The following is a 21631-nucleotide window of genomic DNA, read 5'->3' as shown; positions in this document are numbered from 1 at the left end:
TTCTAGAGTACACCGCCAGTCCGCAACCCTCACACCCAACATTTTTTTAAAAAATTACACAGTTCCATGTTTGTTTATTTTTTCTAATGAAATCAATTTCATATTTCGAGTTTCGACTATCATTTCCTTGCTGATTCTTCGTATATTCTCCAGTACACAGCCACCGTTGCATAGTTGCACCCAACATCCGATTTTTTTGTTAGTTGCTGTCATGCTAATCCAATTGCCAAACCCAGATACCCAAGATTTGTGTAGTAGTAGTAACATCTGTCCATAGTAAAGAGCCCCGATCCGTCAATGCAAGCAACACGTTTCCCCCAATCCACCAGAGTTTTTGGGCGAAAAAACCCCAAACCGACACGCCGAATCCCTCCTCGTGCTGCAATTCTCCCTCGTTTTCCACTTGCCTCGCGCGCAAATCCCACGTTCCGTTCCACCCAAAGCCACCACCACGTGGCCCCCCCGCGATCAGGATGGCCCCACACGCCAGTGTCTCTACCCCGCACGAGGCTTCGCTCACGTGCTTTTCCCGCGCCCATGCGTCCGGCGCGCCACAACTCGCGCCGAACTCGCGTATAAGTAGCGCGCGCTCGGCTGCGGCCATGGCCAGGCAAAAAACAAAAAAAAATTCCGAGACATACATAGCCAGAGGAGGAAATCAATCGATAGTGGGCATGGATGCGGCGGGGATGATCATCGGCGGCGGCGGGCGGCGGAGGCTGACGAGGGTGAGGACGCTCGGGCGCGGGGCGTCGGGGGCCGTGGTGTCGCTGTTCGCGGCGGGGGACGACGAGCTGCTCGCCGTGAAGTCGGCGGCGGGGCCGGCGGGGGCGGCGCAGCTGCGGCGGGAGGCGGGCATCCTCGCCTCGCTCTGCTCGCCGCACGTGCTCCCCTGCTTCGGGTTCGGCGCCGTCGCCGGCGGGGAGTACGGGCTGCTTCTCGAGTTCGCCCCCGGTGGGTCGCTCGCCGACGAGGTTGCGAGGAATGGGGGCCGCCTCGAGGAGGACGATGTCCGGGCTTACGCGGCGGATGTCGCGAGCGGGCTCGCGTACCTCCATGGGGTGGGCATGGTGCATGGGGATGTGAAGGGGAGGAACGTGGTGATCGGCGCCAACGGGCGCGCCAAGCTCGCGGACTTCGGGTGCGCGAGGCGCGCCGACTCGGCTGGGCCGATCGGCGGCACGCCGGCGTTCATGGCGCCGGAGGTGGCGCGCGGGGAGGAGCAGGGGCCGGCGGCCGACGTCTGGGCGCTGGGCTGCACCGTCATCGAGATGGCCACCGGCCGCGCCCCCTGGAGCGGCGTGGACGACGTGGTCGCCGCCGTGCGCCTGATCGGGTTCACCGACGCCGTGCCGGAGCCCCCCGAGTGGCTGTCGCCGGAGGCGAACGACTTCCTGGACAAGTGCCTCAGGCGCCGCGCCGGCGAGCGGTGGACAGCCGCGCAGCTGCTGGAGCATCCGTTCTTGGCGCTCGCCGGATGCCGCGCCGTGGCCGCCGAGGAGACGAAGCCCAAGTGGGTCTCTCCCAAGAGCACGCTGGATGCCGCATTTTGGGAGTCGGACGCCGACGACGAGGACGACGACATGCCGGAGAGCTGGGCCGAGAGGATCATGGCGCTGGCCGTCCCCTGCTCTGCCGTGCCGGATTGGGAATCAGACGATGGCTGGATCGACGTCATGAGCAGCCAATCCGAACTTCCCATCGCGGCGGCTGAAACGCCGGCCGAGCAGACGCGCAGCGAAGTTTCTGAATCGCCGGTGGCTTCGCCGGCTTTGGAGACGACGAGCTACGCGAGTGCTTGGGATGAAAGATCGGAAGCTGTAATGGATGCTGACGTGGACGATGACGATGATGAGCTCGTGCACAATGTACGAACTGTTGATACCTTTGTGGATGAACAGCTCCGCCAAGATATTTATTTAGATTTTACTACTAGTGACCCAATTGTACTTCATGTTGATGTTTCTGATGAAAGAAAAGTAAAATTATTGCCTCCAATTCCTGACTGCCTCTGTTCCTCCCCTTCTCTTTCTTTTTTCGATTTTATTCACTCAAATCTGATAACACTACAAACTCAAACTACAAATCTGAAACTTCAAACCTCCAAAAATGTGAAATCGAGGGCAGCGGCATCAGCATTAATTCTTCAGAACGATGGAACGTAGACCTAAACCTCTGAATTTTCAGAACCAGTGATAACCATTTCAGTTACTGCTGGAACTGAGACGTGTTCGTTGGAACTCATGAAAATGACAGCCTCTGTAGCCGTGACCCCCCTTTATGACAACTCACCACAAAACCAATTCGTTCAACCACATCTCCTCATCTACTACCCGTATACACAACAATCTCAAACTCAAAGCAACAGCAACAAAAGCTGCATAATCCCATTCCAATGGCAACCTTTTTCATCCAATTGCCGCCAAATGTGGCAACCAACTGAACTCAATCTAGACATGAATCCAATTCACCGTCTCTGCAGCAACATCACTGTCTCCTCCTGCTGCTGCCGTCGGTACAAGTGGCGGCGGCGGCGGCCGAGGAGAAGTGCTTCTGCTGCAATGCTGTTGCTCCGGCGACGATGTGGTGGTAGTGTGCACGTTTGCTGGCAGGTTGGTGGTGGCTGCAGGAAAGCTGGGGAGATGAAGATGATGCAGATCAGGGGTGACACTTGGCCAAAATCTCTGGATTACCTCACCCCGGACAGGTGTACACTGGATGGATAGATAGATTTCCCTAGCTGCCTACCGTCTTGGAGTGGAGTGTTTGCTCTTGTTTCTAGATCCCTACAATTGTTTGTGGAGTACTTGAACTACCACAACATTTTTTTTACTTGGCACCAAATTAATCATATATATTTCTCTATGATCTTGTGCATGAATTACTACAGAATTAGTAGTTTAGTACTAGTGGTACAGTTCTTAAGAACACCACTTGACTAGCTAAAATTTTCAGCTGCAATAATTTTCAGCTGTAATGGTAGAACATGTGTTCATACATGTACTGGTCAAACTTTTTTTTTTATGTTCCATTACATAATTATTACAGAGTGCCTCTCAAGAAAAATAAGGGCATCACTGCATCTACACTTCTACTACATCTGAGAGTAGTAGTAGATTCAGTAATTCGGTTGCCAGCTCAACATCTGATAAAAACTGTCAAAAGCATCGCCATGTGTCATTGTCACTTATACCTTGATGCTATGAACAACCTTGTAGTTGTAGTACTACTTGGCATGAACTTTCTCCATGTTTCTTGAAGAGCAAGGGAGATAGGAGTTATAGTAGTGGCCATGCCAGCTGCATAATTCTAGAGAGATATCCAGGTGTACAAGTTGCCAGTATGCCACAGAGCCCAGAGGCAGGAACACCTAACTAAACTGTATTCGCTGGGTTACCTCCATGATCCATTTTAAAGTCAGCATCCTGCTGCAGAAAAAGAAAATGGATAATGAGATCTTCTATTTGACGAAAACTATCACCCTAAATTTGACTTCTAGAAGTTAGTTGAGTTTCCACAATTAATTTATCTGAATAAGTTCTGGACTGGTGGAAGTCTGCATGCCAAAGACTCCAGTTTTCAGAGAGAGTTCTGAAGACAACAATTCGAATTCCAGGTCTCTCGAGAGAAGATTCAGGCTTCTCGAACAACTAGATGTTTTGGCACGAAGCTGCGTGGTGCGTCAGCGCTTAATTCGATTGCACGCAGGGCAGGCTTCGTCGTTGACGACGGCTGTGACGCACTGCAGCTACCACCTGCAGGTCAGGTGTATCATCATCTTCTTCTTCTTCCTTTCAGAATTTTCCAAGTCAGCCCCTCCCGTTTCAGAACTTTCCAAGTCATTCTTGGAAGGTAACAATAGCAGTAGCAGTATTATTCTCTGGTGGAGGCTTCAGAAATTCAGACAAAGCCGCCTCCTCCGATCCACGCAGTGGTGCACCAGCGGTAATAAAATGATGAACTGAATTGACTCATACTCGCAAGTGGATAAAGGAAAAAAAAACAAAAAACAAAGAACATATTTCGACAAACGCAATTCCAAGTCAGCACAACTTGCACAGAAGTGAGATCTTTCTATAGTCTATTTAAACTGTACAGCACTACTGTTCAGCAAAGTACATATGAACATATCCAAAGAACCAAACGGAGTCAAGCTACTAGAAAGATTATATTAATGTTGTAAGCTCGTGCTTAATAGTAATAGACCATGGATCTGTGCCATGTTCTCGTCTACGGAAGCTCGAAACTTTTTACACGATAGCAAATTAGCAAGTGGAAGCTGCAGGCGAGCTTCAGTTAGCAGTTGGTGAGCGCAGGGGAAAGCTCAAAAAACGGCGACCCGAGTGAGTCAAATGCCAAGTGCGGGGCTGCGTGCCGTTTTGGTGGCCGGCGACGGAGGCAACACGGGCTCGTCGACTCGGCGAAGCGCCCTCGCGCGAGCTCACATTTAGTTCTCATTGGCATTGACCGGAGACATTCAGCCTCATCGTTTGGCTGATAAAGATGAGAAAGCGAAACCGCTGATAAAGATGAAAAAGTGAAACAGTATATTTACAAATGGAAAGTATTTTGTGTATATTCACAATTTGATCAGCTAGGCTTAGGCAAAAATAGAAGATTTGACGTTCTGATCTTAAAGCTGCTTCCTTTGTGGACTTGTTTTCTTTGCTTTATCTCTAGCTTGTTTGGCTATGCCAGCAGCACTAGTCCTCCTTTTATTTTGAACTGTGTTGCTTCTTGTAAAGCTGGAAACCCCAGCATTCTGTACTCTCTGTTATGCTTTATGAAAAGCTGGGCGTCTGCCTTTTCTCTAAAAGTATTTTGTGAATGAGACTTTTATATATGTGTTCTTAACGAATTAAAAGCAAAAGCTGAAAATGAACTATGATGAAAAAAAATAATTCCAAAATCTACTCTAAATTTAAGGTTGAAAATTTAATTTTTGGCTGATAAGTAAAGATGAGGCTTTTGTACGAGTTGACGATAACTCTTAGAATATTCCTGATCATAGCTTCCAGATCATTTTTTTAAAAAGAGTAACAGATGTGCCATAAAACAAACAAGATTTCTCTTGGATTAAAACTTACGTCAGCCTGATGTCAAAATGGCCCATTAAGTTTCAGTTCGCGTTTCCTCCAGCACTGGATCACAGAGAAATTATTGAAGGAAAATGTGCAAACCAAGGTTCTGAAATATAAACATGCGGGCAATAGTGGTTCAGATTATGGAGCAATGTGCGTGGTTCTCTTCTCACCTCCAGTTTCTCAGGGAGGGCTGAAAGTTTAAGCCTGTGAAAATCCAATTGTAAGCTCTGCTGCGGAAATGGTACTGCTCCAATAGCAATAGCCAACATTGGTGGTGTTTGAATCTTCTCAAGATGAAGATGAAGATAAAGATTAAGTGTTTCACGCAAAATGAGGTGGTAATAACGTGCGATTAATTAAGTTTTAATTATTACAAACTTGAAAAATGGATTAATCTAATATTTTAGAACAACTTTCATATATAAAGTTTTCACACAAAACACACTGTTTAGCAGTTTGAAAAGCGTGCCACGAGTATCCAAAAGTTTATCTAACTTTTGTGCAACAGAGTCACCTGATATACACACAGTCCATGAGATTATAGCAGCTGCAGCTTCCAGTCGTCTGAACTTTGGCTCTCCAAACAATTTAGATTCTCACCCAACTTTTGATAATCTGTAGCTAACAATCTAGAAAATTAATTAGAAAACAAAGGCTGAGAAACCAAGCTTTTCTTCTGGATTCCTAAAAGTTGATTGCCAAACAATTGATTTTTAAAATCTTAAACTTTTCAAACAGGGTCTATGCTAGCTCTATATAGATTATGGTGCTCCATCAGCATCTTCTTAGAAACACTGAATGTTCTGTGTGCACGTGCAAACAAAACAAAAACCGTGTAAGAGCAACCCATTGTTGTTGATTCATAAAAGGAGGATTGGTTCTCGGAAGATCATCACAATAAAGCAATGTGATGGCTTAGTCAATCTCAAAATATATACCGGTTCAATCTATTGGAGGTACATGTGCTTATAGGGCACATCATACATGCATGAACCATGCTGGTTTAAAATTTAATGATTTTCAGTTGGAGTAAACTGTCATGGGATTACCTAGATATTTGTTGATAATATTTCTCTCAGAAAATTGTGAGATGTAAATATAGGACAATCACATTGCAATTACATTGTAACCTGCAACTGCAATATAGCTTGGATGTAACTTTTAAAAATCCCATCATAAAACGCTATTTCTGCAATGGCGTAGGTTGGGGACCAAATCCCCTCATCCGTGCCTGTGCTATGTGATTTTTTTCCTTCTCTGCTTGCACAAATCTTGAAGAGTTCAAACCAAATTATATGAAAGTACATGCAAATTACAACATAATTATACTATTTATATTTGACAAATTTTAAGGAAAAAGTTGTCGGCGAATGTATAGCAAAACAATACTTCCTTTGTCCCAAAATATTGAACCTATGATGAGATTTGATTCATCTTAGGACAACGAATCAGGATATACTAGATTGTAGTTGTACTCCCTCCGTTTCATATTATAAGTTGTTTTACTTTTTTATTAGTCATTTTTTATGGCTAAGTTTATAGAAAAAATTAGCAACATTTATAATACCAAATTAGTTTCATTAAATTTAACATTGAATATATTTTGATAATATATTTATTTTGTATAGAAAATATTAAGTTTGATTATTAAAAAGTCAAACAACTTATAATATAAAATAAAAGGGAGTAATATTTTAGGATGGAGATGTCCTAAAGTATCCAGAGTTTCGGACTGTTGTCAGCCATCCATGATCAATCCAAAGGCAAAAAGAAATGGAGAAGGCTATACGTCCTAGCATTTTCTTACTAAATTCTTACTGATGTGTCATGCTACAATCGAATCGTGAATTGGAGAAGTAATATAAGAGAAAAAATAGTTTAAACTTTGCTCGAATAAACTTAAACCAACCTAATTATTGTTTTTCTAGTATGGATGCATGGCTTCCGATGCATGTAGTGGGCTGCACCTGGTGCGTCTGCATGCGTGGGGGATGCAGGTCGTCTGCAGTACGGTAGGAAATCTCAATTGATGCGTGGGTGGAAGCTAAAATCGGACGCCCGATCCGCAGTCACTTCCAAAAAAAAAATAGTACGTGTATTAATGCTCGAAAGAAATCTAGCGCCCTGTTGGTGTTGGAGTTGGAGATGAACCCAACCAACGGTCACACTCACACGCCCTCCTCTCCTCCATCCATCCATCCATGCGTGAATGCATGATGCGTCTCCCGCGTCCGGCGCCGCTGAACCCTCCTCTCCTCTCTCTCTTCCCTCCTGCTGGATTGCTTTGGTTTCTTTCATTTGTTGGCTACGACTTCCTTCTGCTCCTCTTTTTTCGTCGTCCTCCTCTCAACGGGAATCCGGTGATGCGCAATCATCGATCGGCGACCTCACCGCCGGCGACCGGACACGGGAACCCACGCGGCCTTCCTCCGCCGGAGTATCCTCCTCTCCTAGGCGCCGCCGGCTCGGATCGTTCTCTTCTTTGTTGGTAAGGAACAGTACGCTGCCCCTCATGTCCATCCCATCTGCAGTAGATTCAGCATTTACATTTCGTTTTGTGTATCTGTGGCGACGTGTTCTTGGTGAAAAATATGTATCGTTCAAATTTCAAGCAACCCAACGAAATACATATCATAAGTTTGAAATTTTTCACATTAAAAAAACAAAAAAAATCCCAAAACAGGACGAGCATTTTATCCAGCACTAATAATATGAAGCAAACCGGCCGCTACTTGTCATTTGATATCGAGATTGTGAAGGTTGTGTACATATACATCGCTTGCAGTGTTTTTCGTTTTGTTGCTGTCTGAAATGCTCTTCTAGCAAACGGGATGAAGGATCTCTGTCTCCCTGGGCACAAAAACCACATCAACTCTCTCATATATGTCATTGAAAACAAAATCCATTATTGTCTCTCTGATAACTCAGTGTTAGTTTATCTGCATAGTTTCAGGTGATCAAGAGTTGCAAATAGAATGTTGACCTGTTGCTGTTTAGATGACACCAGATGATAATGTGAGCTTCTACACAATGCTTTCCTGTTTCATTTCCCTCTATTTTGCCTCAACACAAATTTGTCCGCTAAAGATTTTTTTAGTGTTGATCCTGGCTATTTTTCACATTCTCTGAAATCTGAAGGCCCTTATTACTTTAAAGAAAGGCAGCAAGCTTATCAAGTATAGCCGGAAGGGAAAACCCAAGATTCGTGAGTTCAGACTTTCTAGTGTAAGTTCATATGTATGTTCGTTTGCAATCAATGTCAGCTCTTTGCTACAGGATGAAAGTAACGATATTTTTTTTTATCGCAGGACGAAAATACATTAGTTTGGTACTCCCACAACAAGGAAAAGTGCCTCAGACTGTCTTCTGTGTCTAAAGTTATACCTGGACAGAGAACTGTAAGTTGAATTGCCACCGGACAGTTAACTGTTGGTGGTTAATTTGCTGGTAAACATGAAGCAAGAAAAATATATGTTGTTGGTGATACTCCAAGAGTAAACTGTTTCATTTTAAACATGCAGCAAGAAAAATATATCTTGTTGGTGATACTCCGAGAGTAAATTGTTTCATTTTAATGAATTTTTACATTTTTTTTCGAGCCAAAGAACTTTTACGTTTTAAGTTGTGATCTTATGGATTTTCAATTTTTAACAGGCTGTTTTTAGGAGGTTTTTACGCCCTGAGAAGGATTACCTATCATTTTCCCTTATATACAAGAACGGCCAACGTTCCCTTGATCTGGTAAAATATAAATTCTTTGTACTCGTTTTCATTAACTGGGGTTAAATGATTTTACCCCTAGGTGCTATAGTTTATGGAACACAATAATTTTCTTACAGGTTTGCAAGGATCAAGCTGAAGTAGAAGTGTGGTTTTCGACACTTGAGTCACTGATTACTTCATGCCGTCTAAATTTTCTGAATGATGGTCAAACTGATAGAGTATCATTTTCTGAAGTGAGTTATTCTCCTTTCCCCATTTACATTATTTTAATTTATATTAAAGTCGAGTACAAACAAAAATTCACCTTCATTTTCTACAACAATTTATAATCCAATCCTTGTACAAATGTGGCCATCCCTTTTAAGGATTTGATTGGACTGTTGGAGGTTTCAGCTTCCTTGAGATTCCGATGAGCTAATAAAAATATAGGATGCACAAAAACCATATTTGAGCATACAAAATCATTATTGTTAAACAATTATAGAGAATTAATATACCTAGTAAATCACTTCTGTCATTATGACACCGACTAATTCTGTAATAGTTGTTTGACTTAGCTAGAATATCATCACCTTACTGTTCTTGTTTAACAAATGTTTCTTTTTTCAGGACGTAACAATCTATCAAGATAGCACTTCCTATGATACAACGCTAGATATCGCCTCAAGTATTACACGTAGTTTTAACTCAGCTGGTTATAGCACACCGAATTCATTGAATTCTATTAGAGCAGATGTTGGATCAGACCGCGTAAATATGCTAAGAGCAAGTACAGGAGACAATAGCCGAGTTAGTATTTCCAGTGCCCCTAGTTCTTCCAGTCAAAGTTCTGGACTAGATGACATCGAATCCCTCGGCGATGTTTATGTATGGGGTGAGGTGTGGACTGAGGTGCTACCCTCTGAAGGATCCTCCAACTATTTGTGCAGCAAAACAGATTTTTTAATTCCAAAACCTCTAGAATCAGATGTTGTTTTGGATGTTCAGCAAATAGCATGTGGCTCTAGGCACATTGGCCTTACTACTCGGCAAGGAGAAGTATTCACTTGGGGTGAAGAACTTGGTGGACGGCTAGGCCATGGTACTGATACTGATATCTGTCGTCCCAAACTTGTCGAATCCTTGGCAGTGTCCAATGTGGAATACATTGCGTGTGGGGAGTTTCATACTTGTGTTGTAACTGCATCTGGTGATCTGTATGATTGGGGTGATGGATCATACAATGCTGGATTACTTGGGCACGGAACTGGAGTTAGCCATTGGCTTCCGAAAAGAGTTTCAGGGCCTCTAGAAGGGCTTCAGGTACTCTCTGTTGCATGTGGCTCATGGCATTCAGCACTGACCATGTCAAGTGGAAAACTTTTCACATTTGGTGATGGCACATTTGGTTCTCTTGGTCATGGAGACCGTGAAAGCGTTGCATATCCAAAGGAGGTAGAAGCTTTGAGTGGATTCAGAGCAATGAAAGTTGCATGTGGAGTATGGCATTCTGCAGCAATTGTGGAAATCAGTGGTCAGGCAAGCACAAATGCAATGTCAAGAAAGCTGTTTACATGGGGAGATGGAGATAAGAATCGCTTGGGCCATGGCGATAAAGAAGCGAAGCTAGTTCCAACATGTGTTCAAGCACTCGTTGACCATAATTTCCATCAGGTGGCCTGTGGACATAGCATGACTGTTGCTCTTGCCACATCTGGCCATGTTTTCACAATGGGTAGCTCTAACAATGGCCAGCTTGGGAATCCAAAAGCTGATGGTAAACAACCATGTATGGTGCAAGATAAGTTGGGTAATGAGTTGGTTGAAGAGATCTCATGTGGCTCTAACCATGTAGCAGCCTTGACTTCAAGAAGTGAAGTATATACATGGGGCATGGGAGCCAATGGAAGGTTGGGACATGGTAGTGTTGAAGACAAAAAGAAGCCAACTCTTGTTGACGCATTGAAAGATCGTCATGTTAAGAGCATTTCATGTGGTTCAAATTTCACTACATGCATTTGCATACATAAGTGGGTTTCAGGTGCAGATCAGTCTGTTTGCTCTGGATGCAGGCAGCCATTTGGTTTCACAAGAAAGAGGCACAATTGCTACAACTGTGGACTTGTCCATTGTCATGCATGCAGTTCTAGGAAAGTGCTCAAGGCTGCTTTGGCACCAACTCCTGGCAAGCCACACCGTGTATGTGATTCATGTTTCATGAAACTGAAAGCCGCGGATACCGGCGTTATCAGTTCATATAACAAAAGGAATGTCATCACCAGGCGATCCATTGATATCAAAGATAAGTTAGAGAGACCAGAAATAAGGCCTTCCAGACTTGCAACGACATCACCAGCAGAGCCAGTCAAGTATCAAGAAACAAAAAATGTTAGAAATGAGACAAAACCAGCCGATCCTATGTCCATGATGAAAGCATCACAAGTTCCTGCCATGTTGCAGTTCAAAGATATGGCTTTTGCAGGAACATTTGGTACAGTTCCAACTACCGTAAAATCTATGACAATGGGAGGTCAAATGCAAATGGGCATGCCAATGTTTTCACCATCGCCACCGTCAAAGAAGCCAAGTCCACCTCCAGCGACCGCAAGTCCTCTGATCGGTAAAGTGGACAATGATGGCTTGAAGAAGACTAACGAGTTGCTGAATCAAGACATTTCCAAGTTGCAATCTCAGGTATGAAAGAACACTCTAGATTGTTCTATTTCTTCAATGTGATTAGCTGAATTTGTTAAAACCATTTTTTATGTTGACAGGTTAATAAGTTGAAACAGAAATGTGAAACTCAAGATGAGCAACTACAGAAAGCAGAAAGAAAAGCTAAACAGGCTGCCTCTATGGCTTCAGAAGAATCTGCTAGGCGCAATACTGTCTTGGATTTTGTTAAGCATCTTGACAGTGAGGTACATTAAACTACTATTACTGTGCAACTCTTCATCTATTATTATACTTTCCATGATAGTGTACGTATTTGTTCTACTGTATAGTTTGGAGTATAGTAGCTCTATTGTGTTCCATTTATATTACTGACACGTTTCTATAGCTCAATCAAAATACAATAAAGGGCGCACGATATAAAATCATGTTTATCATGTTATCCTAGTGTCTTGTATGATCATAATTGCTTCAAAGTTCATGTTTATTTATCATTATTAGAGGATATACTCATGATATCACAACCCTCCATTCTTCAGCTCAAGGTTATTGCAGACAGGGTGCCCGGTGATGTTGCTGACAACTTAAAAACTTTGCAAAGCCAGTCGGAGAGATTTCTTGCAGGACAAAGTAGTAATCTAGTGGAGATTACTGGCCTTACTGGACATGATATCGGACACCATAGGTCAAGTAGCACGGGTAGCCTGCCAGTGTCTCAAGATGGCAGTTCTGGAAATGCTAGTGGCTCTTCCATTGCCATGGCTAGTGACTCTCCATGTCACCGTATCATGGAAAACAACTTGAAGGCTCCAGGTGACTTCGCACCAAAGTATGGTACTCATGGAGAAGTGCAGTTGATTGAGCAGTTTGAGCCAGGAGTGTATGTGACGCTTATCCAGCTGAGGGATGGCACCAAAGTATTCAAGCGTGTCAGGTTCAGGTATTCCATCCTCAAATCCTTCTTGGATGTAAAATATATCTTCCAACTTGATTAATCTATCAATAGTCCATCTTTCAAAAAACAACACTTGCACCATCCACACTTTTGAAGGAAAAACTTCGAAGCTTTTGTTTACAATTGAAGTGTGTTCAGTTCAAGATGTGCACTGAAAGCATAGTTCTTTCTATGTTTTTGTTTGAAGCAACAACTCCAGGTGATCATTTATTTATGGTTCATTCTTCTACAATCTTTTTTTTTTGTTTAGCAAGAGGAGGTTTGCTGAGCAGCAGGCTGAGGAATGGTGGAGGGAAAACCAAGAGAGAGTGTTCAAGAAATACAACCATCCAACTAACTAGGTTCCAAAGAAATAGCAGTGAAAGCAACAACCCATGTGAAATTACTTGTCATTTTTAGAATGAGCTACTGGGTAAGAATCTTGTTTTTCTCTTATGCTTAGTAAATTTCTTTTCTTTTTTAAGATAATGGAAGTATAACTTCTGGCCTCTAGACCAATTAGCAATGCACACAACCATATTTGTGGATGAACTTTGGTGGATAGAGTCAGATACTAATGCCTCCACAACCACACGGATGGTGCCTACTGAATTGCTGATATACATCTTGAAGAGTATTGATGATTGTCCATTCTTTTGTTCGTTCACAGTTTTTTATTTGTATTAGTACATATACACACTAAGTACATTAGTTATTGTAAGAGAGGAATCTTTGTAAACAAACAGTGTGAGTTGTAACTAGTATTTCATGAAGGAAGATCATCATTTGATATTTGTCAACCTTAATGTTCATTAAATTTTGAGTGAAGTGTACAAGCAATCTCTAAACTTGTGCATGCGTATCGTCTAGGTCCTTCAACTCTTAAATATATTTTCGGATCCCTGAACTTGTCCTAAGTGTCATATAAGTCCAAACGTTCTCTAATCCACTTTGTGCGCTGACATGATATGCCATGGTGATGTCTACATGTTGGTGGGATCCACAGGTCAGTCACATCTGGATCATCCATCGATGACCAGCAGAGCCACCATGGTGTTAGATGTTTATTTTGGCTTTATATTCCTTTATTTGTAAAGGTTTTTTTTTCTGCATATTTGTATGCACATGTACCTGTATATATTTGGGCTTATTGCCCTTAGACGAATACAAGTGCTATCTATAACATGGTATCGAGAGCAAAACTAGGGTTAGACTCTTCTTCTTCCCCTAGATGATCATTTTTTTCTCTCTACGTACGTCTTCACTTACGTGCATCAATTCTTCTATCTCGTACCTCAGTTTTTGTTTTACGTTGTGGTCACGGGCCTATAACTACCGTGGCAGTTGGTTATTGCTGCCTCTTTGCCGGCTACCACCATCATTGTCGGTTGCCACCTGTTCGCCGATGCCGCCCATCCCCGGCCACTGCCTGCTGACCGCCGCTCATTCTTGGCTGCGCCGCCCTTCGCTGGTCGTCTCTCGTCTTCGCGTGCTTGCTTGTTCGCGTGTCACTTCTTTTTTGGTCGGATTCTTTTTGACCGATCAGATCCGAGTGAAAAAAAAGTTAAAAATTTACTTTGGGTCATGTTTTATTGCAAAAGTTTCAGTTTGGACCATAATTTGTCCAATCATTTTATTTTGGACTAGATAACTTTATCTTTGTTGCACAAGTGACCACCCCAAGCCACATCTTTAGCACTTCAATGACTTCGAGCAAATTGTTAATGACATGTCGACGAATTTTCATACCTATATGCATGTCATACCTTTATCGAGGGAGACACTAGACATGATTAGAAAATAGAGTTAGGGTGGTCTATTATGCAACAAAGGTAAAGTTATCTGGTCTAATGTGAAAAGATTAGGTATAGGATGGTCCAAGTAATATTTTGGCAATAAAACATGGCCCGAAGTGCAATTCACTAAAAAAACGAGCGACTCTCGTAGTTGCGGTAATGCGGTGCGGTCTTCTCCACTGCTGACTCGTGGTCTTCTTCTTGACCGAGGCTTGTTACTTAAAAAAAAAGAAAGGAAAAGATAGAAAGAAAGACATTTCCTGCCTCTGCTTGCTGCCACTTTATTTTTGCGCTTTCTCCGTCACCCATTGATCTTTGATGATGTCTTCTTTGTCAAGCACAATTTCAGTTTCTCATTGCCCGGATATTTTTGATGGTGTCAACTACAATCACTGGGTTCAGCATATGCGTCATCACATGCATGATAAGAAACTTCACATGAGGGGGAACAGTAGTGCGGTGTCGATCTACTCATGGGTGAACACTCAAACATATGATAGTAAACTTCTCCAGGTAGATGAACACCTGACATCAATCATCTGGAAAACTAGTTGACACCCCGTGCTTTACTGAGGAATATGTGGATGAATGCATGTTATACATTATAGAAATGTTAGATGTGTATGTTTAAATAATGTGAAAATGATGTGGAGATAATGAGTTGACATTGCTTACATATTGAGTTCTAAAAATACAATAAAATTTTAAATGATATGTCATGTTTGCATGATATTTAAAATACTCTAGATAATAATTGCTAGTGGGTGATGATCTGGTATACTTGCATATGATTTAAAATACTCTAGATAATAATTGCTAGTGGATGATGATGTGATACACTTGCATGTTGAGTTTTAGAAGTTAGTGGACATTAATTTTATTATAAGATAGGATTCCCTGTCAAAAAAAATCATATGGAAAAATTCAGATTCAGGTACTGAAAAGGATTTGGAAAGACACTCCCCCTTATTTGCTTGGCCTGATTAGTGGGCGCTTATCCAACCTCGCTGGCATTCCTTCCTTCTCTGGATGGGTTGGGCCTAATTAATTATTTTAGCCAATTAATGTGTGTACATGCTCGGAAATTCGAACATAAATCAGAACTCCGTATATGCTTATAGGTCAAGATTGCGTCCCATATAAACAAACAAGGCCAAACTCTTTTTCTTTATTTCTTTCTTGTTAGATCGTTCCAGATGCACAGTCGGCGGAACCAAACCGAATCCTGCATGTAAGCCAACGCCACGCGATCTGTAGGTTTGTTTAGTGATGGACAACGACGGCGACAACAGTGGAGACATAAGAAATCACCTCGATTCTGCCGATGCTACTTACGCTGCTCTTCACCCGCTTCCCCCTTCTCCGCCGCTACAAAGGCAATGCAAAAATTCTCGTCTCTAATATTTTTACAATTCACTGGTATGATGTATGAAACGCTTGACGATCTTACTTGTGTTTTTATGTGCAATAGCTTTCAAATTTGTTTTTAAATATAGGTATTCTCAGAGTGAGTGTGATACAGACGAAGATAATGTTGTGCATTCCAACTATTTGGTCGTAGACAGTTTCACGAATGTTGCTACAGAATTAGTCCAACCAAATCAATCGGATCATGATAGTAATAGTGACTTTGAGGAGGTTCTTCAGTGTATTTTTTATGTATATGTAGAGACTGCTCTGAAACATTACAACAATGATGAGAAAAACAACGTAAATTAAGTTTGTCAATGAAGCATTACAACAATGATGAGAAAAACATTACAATAATGATCACTATGCTATTATCGTTAATTTGTCAATGGTAGAAACATTCATATTCATATCCGTGTATGAGTCAGTTCTTAAGTTCGTTCGCTTTTGAAAATGCAGATCCATATTTGAGTCGGTTTTAAGTTCGCTTTTGGAAATACAGAATGAGTCGTATAAAAAATCTCTTTAAAAAACTCGCATGCTAACTTGAGATGATCGAACTCCTAATTACATCTCATGATTTTGTAGAGAAACATAAATCCAATCGAATTCTCATAGTGAATTTTACCTTAACTAAAATGTATAATAATAATAAGATTAAAATAAGCTTCACCCGTTGCAACGCACGGACATTTTTTCTAGTCATTCTAGTAAATAATAAAAGTTAATAGAAAGAGAGAATAGAGAGAGACATATTATATCATATATGGTATAGGTAAAACCGACTCGTATTCTTCCTTTTTATCTTTAGTTTTCTACACTTAACGGTCGTACTCGTATTCTTAAGAGTATTGTTTTGTGGTGAGGAGTCGGAGTTGAAGTCGTATTTGGATCGAACGTTCAGTCCCTTATATTGAGTTGAGTTATTATTATTCACGAATAGCTAAGCAATGTCTCTTGTCAGGCCGGCCGTATCAAAATTCGAAACCACAGGAACTTCACCTAGAAAGCGAGAGCGAGAGGATGCGGCCTTCGTTGTCTTCACCTCTAGTAACGACGGGGTAAAACACAAATACGCCATTGTTTTTTTTTACAAGTTGTAACAAAACAAATAAATTAAACTCAAATTGTGCCCATCTGTGTTTTTCGGATGACTAGCAACAAGGTCTTCTTTGTAACTCCGGCCCATCAAAGCTTGTAAAATTACACATGGATGGGCCTGAATTGAGGCCCATAAAAACGAGGCCTGGCCAACGTAAGTCCGTAACCAAACCCGACTCCGGACAGGAGGGCAGCGGCGAGGGTGTCGTTCCGATGGGGGAGGAGCGGCCACAAGCGTGGCTTTGACAGGAGGGCATAATTCCCCATCGTTAATTTATAGCGATCCCATTACTGGGAAGATAGTGGAACTTCCTCCCTTCCCCTATCGTCGTTCGTAAGAAAAAAAATCTTATCTGAATTCTCCATTTCATCATTATCACTACCAAGCCTGAAATGATTGATTGATTGTGGTAGAAAACCCGCCAAAGTCAAAGTAGATACCCGAGGTGTCCCTAAGGCCAATGTCAAAGTAAGCTACTACCTCTATCTTAAAATAAGTATAACCGTGGGTATTTGTGTCCAACGTTCGACCGTCTATCTTATTTGAAAAAAATAGTCACATATAAATTATTGTTCATATTTTATCATTTAGTAATCATGAAAATACTAATCATGAAAAATATTCAAATAAGACGAACGATCAAACGTTAAACATGATCAATGTAAAATTGTAATTATTTTGGGACGGATGGAGTACACAATACTACTTCCTCCACCTCATCTCCAAAGGCAAGCCTCTTGTCGTATATGTATGTGATGGCGTTGTGACAGTAGTAATTAGCTTCTCTTCACTGTCTAGTTGTGCTACTAGTTCATAAAAACCGTTGGTTGCATTAATGTCTGAACCAAAGTAACATCTTTTATCTTATGATCCCTAGCCGTGGTGAATCCATGATAATTTAATGTCTGAACCAAAGTAACATCTTCTATCTTATGATCCCTAGCCGTGGTGAATCCATGATAATGATATTGGATAGGCTCAAAGCCTAGGCTAAGCCTGAAACTGAAACAAAGTTGCAAATCAAATTCAATGTTTACATGATCTAAAACAAAACAAAACAAAACAAAGGAGTACCTTGCCAGCACCAAGTTCACTCTTTTAGGTCTTAGCAAAAAGTCAAGTGAGCTGCCACATGTATATACAAAGTAGTAAAATTAGTGGCAAATCAATGGCAATGTTGAGAAAACTATTTGGACCTTGAAACATTTGAAACCCAACATGTTAGAAATACTTGCATAATTTTCTAGTGGTATTCGTTGTCCTGGATTGGCAAAAAAAATCATTAGGATCAAATTATAGATAGTTGAAGCCTCTTTTATCGATTTGTGCTCTCATCATTTGGCAAGTGTCAACTGAACTGTAAGTAATTAAGCAATGTTAGAACTTCTCCATTGTGAATCCACCAATAAATCAAATATATTTTTCATAAATCTCAATATCCCATCATCTCGTATTCTCATTCAATAGACAAATACCTTCTCTTGCCGTATATGCATGCATATTCTCATTCAATACACTTCTCCTGCCGCCATATATGCATGCATAATCTCATTCAATAGACTTCTCCTGCCATATATGCATGTATGTGATTATCCATTAATCTTTGCTATGGTCTCTTGCTGTATATGCATGTATGTGATGGTGTTGTGACAGTAGTAGACTAATAGCTTCTCTTTACTGTCTAGTTGTGCTATTAATTCATAACACTGTTTGTTATATTAATTGTGTGATTTTATGATGCTTAGATCCTTTGTTTGATCATTCTGTATTAGTATCACCCCCTTAGTAATTATTCATGTTCATCACGGTTATAAAAAGATGGTGTTTGCATTACTATGGACACTGTTACACTTACCAACTTGATTAATAAAAACACTTATTTTTCATCACCCCGCCATATTTAGATTTATTCTCCACCTCTATCACATCGAATGAATATCTTCATGTCTTCACCACCTCTTGATACACATACACTACCACTCATATTGCTAGCAACAGGAGTGCAATAATTTTCTTTTACACTTCTATAATTTCTCTGGTATGTATGCTTAAACTACTTGTATGCCTAACTTATTCAGATTCTTTTTAAATATAGGTATCATGAGAGCGAGTCTGATGCAGAAGAAGACAATGATGTGTACTTCAATTATTTGGTAAACAAGTTCATCAATGTTGCTACAAATGTAGTCCAACCAAATCAATCGGATGATGATAGTGATGGTGACTTCGAGGAGGCTCTTCAGCGTATTTCTAATGAATATGCAGAGAGCTCTCTGAAAAATTATAACAATGATGAGAAGAACAAAATATAGTTTAGCTTGTGTTTTTTAGGTAAAATGTGTTCACTTTTTTATTTATGTTTAATATTTAAAAATAATTAAAACATATGCATCGATAATTTAAAATATTTACATCTTTTTTTACCATTCAATATTCATATATGTGGAATTATAAAAAAAAAGTTAGAATTGAGTATATAATCTAGACGAGAGCAAATTATCCACCTACCTAATGATTTATAATAGGACTATGTTTATATTGTGCTGCTTTTCTAGTATATAATCTGTTGTTTAGTACTTCCTCCATTTCATATTATAAGACTTTTTAGCATTGTCCATATTCATATATGTGTGCCTAGATTCATTAATATCTAAATGAATGTGGACAATGCTAGAAAGTCTTATAACCTGAAACGGATGTAATATTTTTTTAACTACTTAAGCCCACATCAAAATTATCTATTTTGTTTTTTTGTTTGCAATATATCAGATTAAATACAGTTTAATCAAAGCTATAATATTTTTCGCTGAAGTGTATTGGGACTGTAACACATATGATATGATACCACATTGCATGGTTTGTCTGGAGGGGAAAAATAATACTGGTTAGTTCTGAAACCTTGAGTCCATAGTATCTTATAGTGTGTATATTTTAATTTTATTATAGTATTATATTGCTAACGACCACAACGTGACATCTGGTAATACAACAAAGAGATTTTCCTCCCTAGGAAGGTAGTGCAACAAAAGGACAAATATATATAGTATAAAGCACATATGTACTAAGAACATGCAGGTGTGAGAACAAAGTCGGTGTTAGTCCACCCTCAATTTTAGATAAAAATGCCTTACTTTTGGATGGAGGGAGTATTGTTTGAATAGAATACATAGACATAGATTGACATAAATTTAATAACTATGTGTAGCATTTTTTTTAAATGATAAACATATTTCTCTTATAGAGATTATTGTCGAAATACAACTGCATCACATCGAAGGGCGTGGTTCACTCAGTGAGTTAATGAAATAATAAAAGAAATATATTAATTGGTAAAATTTTGTTGGGATCCCCCATTACATGGCCCTATGGGCCTATTTATAGTCTTAGTACGGGCTCATACCCTCTAGGGTTTAGTTAGTACATGGGAATTTACATGGATACCCTTATGATAGGGATATTAGTGTGGGTACATAGTGTCTTTTGTATTCATGGGCTCTTAGGCGGTCTCGTTGGGCCGGCCCATTAATGATGGCCGAACCTACGGGCCACAAGGCCTCCCAGGCCTATGGTCGAAGGCCCCTTCTACCCAGGCGAAGGCCTCTTGCTTCGCCTTATGGCCTTCGCCCTTAGCGGTGACTTGGCCAAGTGGTGGGCTTGGGGGCGGACCCTTCGTTCTTCGTCGTTCGGCTTCGCCCAAAACGCTTCGCCCTGGGGTTGTGAGCCTAGGGGCGAACCCTTCGATCTTCATCGTTCGGCTTCGCCCTATGACTTTGCCCCGGGCACACCCTCTGGACTTAGTCAGTGTCTAGCGGATTTGGTGGTTTCGGCAGGTCCGGTCGAAGGCCCTTGTGACATACCTCCAACAGAGATCTAGAATATATAACATGTGACAAATATATTGAACTACCATAATATATTTTCTAAATATACTCCTTAATAAATAAATAAATAAATGTTATTTTTCTTTTATTATTATATCTCGTGAAACAAAGTCATAAATATAAATACATAATAGTCTTATATAACAAACTTATACTTTGCCGTTGCTTGTAGTTCATTAGACCAAGCCACCATAAGATGGGGTCGTGGCCCATGGTTATGCTGGGCCTAGGCCCACCTAATGATCGAGGTCTCACATAATGGTGGGCCACAACCCACCATATGCTTGTTTCTTGTTGTTTATGATGTAATAATTAAGCAGGAATGGTCTCATTAGTTCAACGTGCTAGAAATCACAAATTATGTCATGTCGGATCCATGTTGTCAAGTTGTCCTGCGATGACACCGGAGCAGGTGGTTCTATTGTTTTAGTTTGCCTAATGATGGTTCAGTGCGTCACTAATTCGTGACGACGGAAAATCGTTAGAGCCATTTGTTGGTATTTTTTTTTAAGTTGCACATGGTAATTTCAGACGGGGCTTCTGCAACGACAGTGTCATTTCATCACAAGATTGTCAAAGAATATGGTTTGTGACGAGCTTTCGCTATTTATTGATGAAAGTGACTCATCAAGTAAGGCTAGACCATTGTAGTGACTTCTAGTAATATACTCCACGTCTACAAATTTTCATATTTCTTTCATGCCAAAAGACAAAATGTACCTTTTTTTAGCAATTTAACAATCAACTAACGAAGAAGAGATTAAACCCAAAATTCAAAGACACATAAAGGAGTGTACAAAACTCAAACACCTAGAAGGTATACTAACATTTTAGGGGCGTAGAAGTAATTTTCTCTTAGCGAATATAGGAGTACCAAGAAACAATCTAAGTCAAATTATTAGTATAGTACGTGGGTAGTCCCTAGCGTCGATTGTTTCTTCAATCTCTATTATTATAAAAACTGAAGATGTTTTTTCTGGTACTTTAGTATGTTATTCGTGTATGAGTCAGTTCTTAAGTTCGATCACTTTTGAAAATACAAATCCGTA

At 40.8% G+C, this 21631-nt stretch overlaps 2 protein-coding genes across 5 annotated transcripts; both read left to right on the top strand.

Moving 5' to 3' along the window:
• The first annotated feature begins 608 nt into the window (after positions 1-608).
• LOC4339496 (mitogen-activated protein kinase kinase kinase 17) lies at positions 609-2675 on the top strand. Its single transcript, XM_015783191.3, has one exon. The coding sequence runs from the start codon at positions 675-677 to the stop codon at positions 2163-2165; it is 1491 nt and encodes a 496-aa protein (XP_015638677.1). The 5' UTR covers positions 609-674; the 3' UTR covers positions 2166-2675.
• A 4711-nt stretch (positions 2676-7386) lies between these two features.
• On the top strand, positions 7387-13241 carry LOC4339495 (PH, RCC1 and FYVE domains-containing protein 1). Of its 4 annotated transcripts, none has more exons than XR_010741271.1 (11): positions 7387-7572; positions 8032-8099; positions 8223-8309; positions 8393-8482; positions 8739-8825; positions 8924-9040; positions 9417-11480; positions 11561-11707; positions 11999-12399; positions 12665-12826; positions 12908-13241. XR_010741271.1 is itself a non-coding variant. In XM_015783359.3 (10 exons), the coding sequence occupies exons 2-10, from the start codon at positions 8082-8084 to the stop codon at positions 12753-12755; spliced, it is 3102 nt and encodes a 1033-aa protein (XP_015638845.1). In that variant the 5' UTR covers positions 7400-7572; positions 8032-8081; the 3' UTR covers positions 12756-13241. The 4 variants fall into 4 exon arrangements, 2 of the variants coding, with proteins under 2 accessions (XP_015638845.1, XP_015638846.1); XR_010741272.1 differs by having other exon boundaries at positions 7409-7572; positions 8038-8099; XM_015783359.3 differs by having other exon boundaries at positions 7400-7572; positions 12665-13241.
• Positions 13242-21631: the final 8390 nt, after the last annotated feature.

The sequence above is a fragment of the Oryza sativa genome, chromosome 5 (assembly GCF_034140825.1).
Source record: "Oryza sativa Japonica Group chromosome 5, ASM3414082v1".
NCBI lineage: Eukaryota > Viridiplantae > Streptophyta > Magnoliopsida > Poales > Poaceae > Oryza > Oryza sativa.
The sequence above is the reverse complement of the archived record's forward strand: the minus strand, read 5'-3'. Positions and strand labels throughout refer to the sequence as shown.

Excerpts from the sequence above, each read along its gene's own strand:
- LOC4339496 (XM_015783191.3), top strand. The coding sequence starts at position 675 with ATGGATGCGGCGGGGATGATCATCGGCGGCGGCGGGCGGCGGAGGCTG.
- LOC4339495 (XM_015783359.3), top strand. Across the intron at positions 8,310-8,392 it reads GTGAGTTCAGACTTTCTAGT|GACGAAAATACATTAGTTTG; the intron begins GTAAGTTCATAT and ends TTTTTATCGCAG. Across the intron at positions 8,483-8,738 it reads TTATACCTGGACAGAGAACT|GCTGTTTTTAGGAGGTTTTT; the intron begins GTAAGTTGAATT and ends AATTTTTAACAG.